This window comes from Coccinella septempunctata, chromosome X, assembly GCF_907165205.1.
Source record: "Coccinella septempunctata chromosome X, icCocSept1.1, whole genome shotgun sequence".
Classification (NCBI taxonomy): Eukaryota; Metazoa; Arthropoda; class Insecta; order Coleoptera; family Coccinellidae; genus Coccinella; species Coccinella septempunctata.
The window spans coordinates 20,178,680-20,188,700 of NC_058198.1; the positions used below are offsets into that span (position 1 = coordinate 20,178,680).

The window sequence follows — 10,021 nt, forward strand, 5'->3', positions numbered from 1 at the left end:
ATTATACTTATTTCTTTTTTGTAATTTTCGGGGGATAAGGGAACATTAAGAATTCAATGAAACAAGAAATTGAAGGCGGCTGTTTTCATCGATGGTGCATGATAAGAGTGATATGGAATAATATAGTCAGGTTGTGTAGGTTTTCTATAAATTTCAAAAGAGAACTTATTGTCAAGAGAAATCGTCAGGTCGAGGAAGTTTATGGTATTCGATATTGAATGTTCTAGGGTGAACTTTATTTTAAATTTAGAATTAATAGTTGTGAAGAATTCTTCCAGTTCCTCTTCTGTTCCCTCCCAGATGCAAAAGATATCGTCTACATATCGTTTCCATGTAATAATATTATATTTAAAAGGCATCAATTCCTTTACGGAATCGCAGTCCGAATGGTCAGACATTTTAAAATCTAATTTACAATTACTACTATACTTACAAATTATGTTGATGATACCAATGCTTTGATAGCTGGGGCAGATGCTGGCTCGCTGAGGGAGAGATGTAGCTTGCTGCATGATCGCATTGAAAAGTGGTTTATGAAAAACGATTTTACTATAAATAAGAAAAAAACAAGCGTTATAATATTCAGAGCAAGTACTACAAAGGAAAAATTCAGAAAAATCAGAATTCACAAAAGTGAATTCTGATTTTTCCTTTGTAGTACTTGCTCTAAATATTATTACGCTTGTTTTTTTCTTATTTATAGTAAAATCGTTTTTCATAAACCACTTTTCAATGCGATCATGCAGCAAGCTATTTAGCTATTCTGGAGTGGGCGACCCTGTCGTATGCGAATATTCTGTGCGTTAAAAGCAGACGTCTAGCAAGGTGTGGTTATAAGTGGGTGATTAGTTCGGTCGTATGGAATTCAAACGTTTCCGCACCGTCAAACATACAAATAATTGTTCTTATTGTGAAAAAGTTGAAAGTGATTTAATCATTTTTGAGGACTCAAGTGTGATAAACGGATTAAAATGGCATCTTCGAATTTAATAGCTTTGTTACACAGTATTGAATTTCTAGAGGAGGCAGAATTTACATCCGAACGACCACCTCGCATATTTCATAAGCGCGATGATCCATTTTTATTGTCTGACAAACAGTTTATACGGCTGTTTCGATTATCAAAGGATTTGGCGAGGAATACATAGTCCAACCTTCGAGATCTTCCGCTCTAGATTCTCAACTGAAGGTAAGATATTCGATAAGGCTTAGTCAAGTAATTTGTACAATATTTTTTTTTTATTTCCAGACGCTTATTGCATTACGTTTTTTTGCCACTGGTAGTTACCAAATGGATGCAGCTTACAACATATTTTTAGCTGTTAGTCAATCTTCAGTGAGTAGAGCTATCAATGAAGTGGTTGGAGTTCTAAATTTACCACAAGTATTCAATACATGGATTCATTTTCCGATGCAAATTCATCAGTTGAATCAGTTACGTAATCAGTAAGTACCAAAGAAATACTGCAATGACCAAGGTTGACGAATTATTTCACAGGTTCTACCAAAATCATGGATTTTCTGGTGTTGTTGGGTGCATTGATTGCACCCATGTTGCTATATTCCCACCCAAAGTGGACGATGAGGTCTATCCAGAAAGAATTTATGTGAACAGAAAGGGATATCATTCCATAAATGTGCAACTGGTAATATTAAATGCCTGACTTACAAAAAAGATGTACAGTTTAAAAAAACTATTTCTTCAGATATGTGACACAAGATTGAGAATTCTCAACATTAATGCGAAGTTCCCTGGAAGTACCAACGATGCTTACATTTTGCAAAACTTGAACATAAATCATGCTTTTGTTAATTTGCATAGGAACGGGAATACACAGTTTTATCTCTTAGGTATGTAGATGTTTAATTTGAATTCTAAATGAAGTAACCATGTCTGTTCTAGGAGACTCTGGATATCCTCTTAGGCCATGGCTTTTGACACCTCTCGAAGATGATCCTCTACCAGGAAGCGCTGAAGAGAGATACAACCAAAAACATAGGAGCACTAGGAGCATCATAGAAAGATGTAACGGTCTGTTGAAAATGAGATTTCGATGTTTACTGAAGCATCGAGTTCTACATTATAAACCAAGAGTAGCTTCAAAAATCATAAACGCTTGTGCTGTGTTGCACAATATGTGTATAGAAAGCAATATTTCAGAGCCAGAGTTAGAAGAGTCCGATGAAGATATTGATTTTGGGTCGAGTATCGGTGGGACTCAAAATATCACTTCAAATAGTAGGGTGAATCCTGATTTAGTAACAGGCCGTCGACTGCAACAGCAACTAATTAGAAATTATTTCAGAGTCAATAATTGATAGGCAGTGTTATTATAAAATTTTATAGTGGAAAAAGAAATAAAAAAACCTTATTTTTAAATGTTATTTTTTTTATTTGAGACGTTTCTCAACAGAGGCAGCAATTTTTTCGATGCTAGCTCCGAGTTGTTCGATGCTGGTTCCCATTTTTGCCATGTCTGCTCCCATCTGTTCCATGGCAGTTGTCTGTCGTTCCATGATACTTGTCTGCCGTTCCATGATTTCAACAGTTTTCTCATAGAACCACTGCTGCATTTTGGCTTGGTCTTGGCCAATCTGTATTAAGTTTTTGGTGGCCTCCACACTAGCTCTCAAATTTTTTCTCCCCCTCCTGGTTTTTCTGGTAACTGAAAAATATGAAAATAAATGAAATAATAATTGATCAATTTTATTATATAATCAGCACTATTGTTTCGAAAGTATGAATACCTTAGTCAAAACTGCTATTGTCTTCCGTCTCCACACTAATAGTTGTTTCACTATTAATGCCGCAATCCCCAGGTGAAATTGTGGGCACATCAGGGTCGACTAAAATCTGTATGATTTGAAATAAATATAATGCTAACACACACCCAATAGATTAAGATTCATAAAATACTGTGACAATTTGTATACACAATGTTCAAATATACTTACATTTACCACCTCCGACTCTAACGTATCCTGATGGCCCGCAATGGAAGTGGGGCACATCAATTCCACAATTTTCTCCTCCGTTGCAGTGAGACATTCTTTGAAAGCTTCACCGCCTCCTGTGCCCTCTCTGTGAGCCTTTATAGCAGCACTTTTCGATTCTGTTTTCGTGCGCAAATCATGCCATGTCTAGAATAGTGTGAATATGTAAATTAATAATTTCTTTTATACACATATGAATCTCTGATCTACAACTAAATATCTACATGTGAAACATTGTGTTTCTCTTCTCACCTTCCTCCATTGGTGCCAATCTTTTTCAGCACCACCAGGAATTGCATTCAGTATTATCGCCAGTTCCTTCCAGCAATTTTGAGCTTTTTTATACGTGAATTCTTGAGTGAATTTGCCACTCTTTAGTTGCTCATTTTGTGTGATATAATCGATAAGAGCCGCTTTCTGCTGCTCGCTTATTTTACCTGTGCGTAATGGAGTCGTCATTTCAAAATCAAAAATCGTATTTGTTCACCCTTCACTACACAGTACACAAATAATTCTATTCTCACCTTAGAATGTTATATTCAAAAATTCTCAGCAATACACGTGACAAGAAGTAATTAAAATGATTGTGCTCTTATTCTTCCCAAACCAAAGTTTTCTTAGCTGAAACTGAACCATTTTTAATTCAAAATATAACCTGAGCGACATGCGTAGCTTCATTCAATTCAGAACAACCCACAATTTTGCGATGTTGCCAAAATGTATCGTGCGAGTCGCCCATTTCCGTAACGTATACATTGCCGATGGTTTCGAGAATAGATCCAATGGGTTCTATGCGCCATCATCCATACGCCGCGGCTCGTATACTTTACGCAGCGCATGGACACGAGAATCGAGCCCAAGGGCGGTCTCTTCACTCTTCTAGTGCTTTTTCCGTAAGCTTTTAATATAATCTCTTCCAGTTTATCAACCACACATTCCAGATCGTCTGAAGTGCTTATTGTTGGAATTTCTGTTATTTCTGATTGTATTAAATGGCTGTATTTAGCCCAATTGTTATATTCTCCTATTTCCAGCAGTTTTTCTCCTGGTTCTTCTCCAATTGTCAATTCCACGGGATCGTGGTTTGAGGTTCCATCTTCCAGAGTTTCAATCGAGAATTCTTGAGTTATATTTTTCAATATCGCGATATCTATTACATCTGGTATTCCTCTTCCAAAAGCAAGATATGTCGGTAGCTCTGGTCCAATCACTATGGCATTTTGTTTTTCGGCGAAATTCTTGAGTGTTTTGCCATTTCTATTCTCTGTTATGCTGTTCCATAATGGGGATTTACAGTTGAAATCTCCGATGGAGATTTTCGGGTTTGATCCTTCCAACATGTTGTTTATCTCTTTTTCCAATAAATTGTTTTGTGGTGGCTTATACGCCGAGGTTATTTCGACTCTTTGCCGATTTAATTCGGCAACAATCGTCACTTTTTCTGTTTTTTCCTTGTGTTTCGTCGGATCTACTTTTAAAGTAGTGTTTCAGATCTGTTCTCACCAATATTGCTACTCCTCCTCCGGTGTTTGGAATTCTGTCACATCTATATGTTTCATAATTCATGAAATTCAGTCTTCTGTTCCGGTTTATTCTTGTTTCCTGTAGGGCTATAATATCAGGTTGTCTTTCTGATATTATTTGTTCTATCTCGGCTTTCCGAGTATTGATCCCGTTTATGTTTTACGAGATTACCTTGAGGGATTTCTTCCTAATATCCGTAAGGTCCATTAATTCAGTTTACTAAATAATGCTTGGAGTTTTTTCTCCATTTCCCTCTCAATTTTCAACATTATCTTGTTGAAAATTTTTTCCGTGAAGATTGCTAAATCATCGTCTGATTCAGATATCTTTTTCTTCTCCTGTTGAATGTTCACAGCCTGTTTCATTGTAAACTTCTTCTGTCCTTCTTTTTCCTGAACGGGTTTTGGAGTCTCCCTCTTCTTTTCCTGCTCTGTAGGTTGGGTCTTCGCTACTTCCGGAATTTTTTGTTCAGAAGTTGTTGTTTTTGTTACCTTCTTTTTCTGTTCAGCTGATTTTCGGGAATTTGCAACGACTTGCACGCCCATGCTTAACACTTTATTGTTGCAACGCCGCTGATTTTCGCGAACTACATCTTTACGTTGACACACATTAACTCTGTGTCTCGCGCCTCTGTGATCTTTCATTTGTCTGCGCATTGAAAATCTCTCGAAGGTTCTTTCTTTTCCGCTTTTTCCCTCAAGGAAGAAGGTTATCTGTCGAAATGTCTTATCGGAACTCATCGATTGATTATTCTGAAATTAATGAATTTTAAGTTGGCGAGGTTAACAATATTGTCTCGGTAAGTTCATAATTCCTTTAATTTAAACAGGAATCTCACTAGGAATATTTGATTAGGTAAATTTGCTGGTTCTAGATTTATTGCTTGCCTTCATTTTGTTTTACAGCACATGTTCTTGTACTGCTTTTCATTTCCCCAGAGCAGAATTCCTTCTCAGGTTTATTTAATAATTATTTTGTTCATGAAAATCTTTGTTTTCTCATGAAGAGTTGAGAAGTAGTTCTGTTAAACTTTTCTGCACATTTTCATTCTTGTTTATTCCGCATAGCTTTTTGGTCCGGAGCTCAAATTTTTGGTCCGGAGCTCAAATTTTTGGACTGGAGCTCCAATTTCTGTACCGGAGCTGGGTGCTTATGTGTCTGACAAGAATTTGGAATGCAACTTTGGCTTGAGGCACAGCATTTGAACGGAGCTTGAGGCTTAATAGAATTTGGACTGAAATGCAGGTGTCTGACTGTGAAAGTACGATTTTGGTTTAAAGCAGAATCATCAACCTTCGGCTGAAATTCAACTCTAGGCTGCACATTATCGAATACTACAGGAAACCCACGTCCAACAGGGACAGATCTGTTGCTTGAACTCTCTTAAGCTAAGTAGATCTAAGTTGTGAAATTTTGAGAGACTGTAAACTTTAAATTCCTGTCATTACGACTGATTTTCAGATTGTACATTGTAATTATTTTAAATAATATATTGTGAAAAACCTGACTGGGAATTTTGTTGCTGGGGTAATCAAGCCCCCCTTGAGAAATTAGAAGTAGAGTTTCATGCTCGAACGCCCTTCAGGGCAATTGTCACGTTACAAATTCTTTACCATGCTGCTCGAAAAATTTTCTAAAATCATCTACGGTTGCCGCGATAATTTTTATACCGTCTTCAACTACAGTTGCGCGGTTGTAGTTTATCCTTTTTGTGTAGAGAGCTTTAGATATCTCTACCCAATCTGAGGTGTCCATCATCGTGATGAGTGGAATTTTATCTCTTTTAGGCACTTCCGTTGCCTTCTTGACAGTCTCCTCATCAGAAGAGGAGCTTTCTTTTCACGCGCGTTTAGTTGGGGCGCGTTTGGGGCCTTCGCAACCTGCGTTGAATCATTTTTCCTTGTTTCGGGTAGTGAAACAATTCCTATAAGGGAATTATTCTTGGAACCCGCTACCGGTTTTGTGATTGCGGCGTAAGTGGGAGATTTCGGCATATTATTGCGGGTCATTTCCTCCCTCAAGAGGCGCATCTCACCGACCAACTGTGACACAGTTTCAGTCAGTTTGACTATTTGAGCTTTCAACTGTCCATTTTCTTCTCTGAGCTTTACAAGCTCCTCGTGTTCGCCTTCGCTGAATTCTTCAGCATCGGTCGCTTCCATGTAGAAACCCTCATTATCTGAGGTTTCCGACATGGTTTTTTACTCAAAAATCTCAAAATATCAAACAATTTGAAAATAATAAAATATTCAGAAATCTTCACTGAAATAGTCTAATATAAAACTATGGTATAAAGCCGAAAGTTTTCTACGCTATGAAAAAAATCAGAAAAATGAGACGAAAAATAAGCTAACCTGATGTTTTCTGCAGTACCAACGATTCAAGATCTGGACACTGATAGATAAACACCAACTTTGAAAATTTTAGTGAATTAAAAATCCGATAACAAATATAGAACCTACACAAACTTCACAGACGGAATCAAATATTCCGTAGCTTTGTTAGTGGGCACTTTCACCTCGACTTTCTTTTCCGCTTTCTCTTTTATAGCACTAGGAGCACTGTAGCACGTCTTCTTTTGTCAAGCGAATGACTCGGAATGTTATCAAATATTGGTTAGGTGTACTAGGTTATATTAGAAAAATTCAAATTTGACATTTGTTCTTTCTAACTCCGCCCACTTCGGGATGCGAGCTGCTCAAGGTCAACGAAACTCGCTTGGTCAAAATAGTGAAGTGGTACATCTTGTTAATCTTTGATAGTACTCAGTAGCGCTTGCCAATATTGAATAAGGGTCCATCAATTCCAAACGTTCTTCATCCGAGAAAAAAGCTATGTTGCTCTAATGAGGTCAAATGAGACCGACACCATGGTCAGCATCTGCTTTTCTTCGATGGGAAGTACTCCATTTGGGGCCTGATGATGGCAAATTGACTAGTTCAATTCAGATTGTAACACTTGCTGATGATATTCATATCAGCTTTCGTCGTACTACCCCACACGTGAAAACAACGATAATACCTAGACTAACTGAGTTATTGTTGTTGTCGTCGTTGCTGTTGTTGTCGTCGTTGCTGTTGTTGTTATTATTTTACTTATCATCGTGCGAGACCGTTGAATAGCATATACGTAAGCAGGATAGAAAAAAACACTAAACTTTCTATATATTCCATTTTATTTACATTAATGATAATTTATTCCATGATCATTTCCGGCGACGGCGGCGTTACCTGCGTCCACGGCGGCGGTACCGCCGACCACTCCCTATCCGGCGGAGGATCCGACCTCTCCACCGGCGGTACCGGGCATCCCTCGGTAGAAGTCGCTTGCGTCGTACTTTCTTGGCGCCCCCCTCCTTATGTACATTTCCTCCATCTGAAAATAAAAACCACTTTCATCCCTCAAGATAACACAACAAATAACGACAAATTGACAGTAGTCTAGTTGAAATGTTAAAAAGGAGGCTCCATAAAGGATAGTTCATTAACTGTTACACTGAATTTCAACAAGTGTGAAAGGAAATCAACAATCTCACTTGAACGGTAAAGACAGAAACCCCAAAATGGAATCCTCTGGTTACAACAGCGACAAACAATGCATGTAGATGTTAACATCTTCATCTAATCTCATCGTTTCATTCCATGCCAGTCAAGTGGAATATGCAATCCTGTAATAAATCGGAATAAGAAATTCGAATTTTTTGGGATAATTCGCTGGAACCTTCATACATTGTTGCAGCCGTGCTGCAGAGGCGATTTTTAGTCGGAAATACGATACTTCGATGCACTTGAGATCAGACGGTATTGAGTCGTGTGAATTTAAATAATAACCAGCTCGATAGGTGTTGAAAGAGTTAGTGTCACTCAGTCAGAAATTCCGCAGAGATTGATACAATGTACGTTTTTGGAGAGCAACCGGCGATCGCCGGCCTATGTAATTGATTTAAGGATAAGGACTTCAGAACGGGTGAAAATGGTCAGTCATATAGATTAAGAAAGATTTATTAGTCTGGAGACCCTGAGAGGAAAACAGTTCTCAGAATTCGAAGTAGCCGAAATTTTCTTGTGACCGCCGAGCTTGGGAACGCTGATTTTTCAACTCAGCAAGAATGATCGTCCAATGATTTCGATTTTGGGACGTTTTGGTACCACCCATAGGGTGGGAGAGAAAGACCGGGGAAAAGTACCTCGGAAAAAGTTAGTCAGTCGGTCCGAGGAGCGTGATCAAAAATAATACCCCTTAAAGTCGGTCCGGGGACGTGATCTGAAAAATATCGAAAAAATATACCCCTTCGAGTCGGTACGGATAAGTAGAGGAATTATAAGTTTTGTAGAGTCAGTCATTAAAGAAAGACAAAAGGGACTTAGAATAAATAGGTTTTCACGAAGTAAGAGAAAAGTATACGTAGATCACGGAATAGAATCGGAGACTCGGTCGGCTCATAAATATTTGAAAAAGTTCAGTATAAAGAAAAGTCCAGTCCTTTGTTTTGTTGGTTTTGTTCAAGTAAAAACGGAATATCGGGAAATAGGTAGTTAAAGAGAACGGAAATAATTCGGAGTTAAAGTCAGTTTTATCCGGAATCAGTAAAGTAGCATTCGAGGAGTGATCGTTTATTTTGATCTGTAGTAAGACCAGATATAAAATTGTGTTGAAATTTTGGATAGGGAAACTTAAAGCGTTAAACGTTTGCGACGGAAAAGTGCGGGAAGTTCGGTTAAGTGTAAAGAATTCGCCGATTGGTGCGGGTAAAGTCTGGTGTCGAAAAATTTTCATCGGCAGCGTCAGACAAACAGCAGTCGCAGAAAAAGGTAGAAAGTTCCAATTTTTATTCGTCCAGAGTCTTGAAAGCTCCTCTATAATTCATTGATTACGTATTGATTAATATTGCGCGTTAAGTTGGGAAGTTGAATTTTAACCCAAGATTTTGGTTACGAAAAATATGTTTTATTGTTTTGCGCTCATTTGCATAGATTTAAGAAATTGAAGATTTCTTTTTGTTGTTCGTCTTCGACCGAGTACGTATTTGTAGAGAAGTTCTAATTTTGTTCTGCCAATAGATTTATTTGTTAAAGTTTTTCATGTGTTTCATTTAAAATTCTTCTCAGAAATAATATCAACTTCAAGACCTATCCTTCGCGCGACGGGCCGGATCCACATTTTTTCCCCTTTCGAGGGCCTTCAATTTGTGTATTTAACATCTTAAAAATAATCACCCCATGATCAGTGGAAAGCCGCTCTCCCATTGATCGAGATACGGGGTGCATTATTACAATCCTAAAGCGTTATGAACATTTCTTTCATCTAAAAATAAACATCACTTTGATGTTTTAAGGTAATACAACAAAGAACGACAAATTGACTGTAATCTACTAGAAATGATGAAATGGTAGCTTCATAAATGATATTTCATCAATTATAAAAGCTGCGTTTACATTAGCGAAATTTCCTCGCGAAAATCACTCGGGTATCAATTACTCGCATCGAGTGAAATTTCGCAGTT

At 37.8% G+C, this 10,021-nt stretch overlaps 2 protein-coding genes across 2 annotated transcripts; one reads left to right on the forward strand and one right to left on the reverse strand.

Moving 5' to 3' along the window:
• The first annotated feature begins 1,144 nt into the window (after nucleotides 1-1,144).
• Nucleotides 1,145-2,350, forward strand: LOC123321597 (putative nuclease HARBI1). The gene is made up of 5 exons (XM_044909277.1): nucleotides 1,145-1,189; nucleotides 1,250-1,446; nucleotides 1,499-1,646; nucleotides 1,707-1,851; nucleotides 1,904-2,350. Exons 2-5 carry the CDS (start codon nucleotides 1,292-1,294, stop codon nucleotides 2,317-2,319), a joined length of 864 nt encoding a protein of 287 aa, XP_044765212.1. The 5' UTR covers nucleotides 1,145-1,189; nucleotides 1,250-1,291; the 3' UTR covers nucleotides 2,320-2,350.
• A 399-nt stretch (nucleotides 2,351-2,749) lies between these two features.
• On the reverse strand, nucleotides 2,750-3,453 carry LOC123322329. The gene is made up of 3 exons (XM_044910271.1): nucleotides 3,247-3,453; nucleotides 2,956-3,141; nucleotides 2,750-2,854 (listed from the first exon to the last, which is right to left on the reverse strand). Exons 1-3 carry the CDS (start codon nucleotides 3,451-3,453, stop codon nucleotides 2,750-2,752), a joined length of 498 nt encoding a protein of 165 aa, XP_044766206.1.
• Between the last annotated feature and the right edge of the window lie 6,568 nt (nucleotides 3,454-10,021).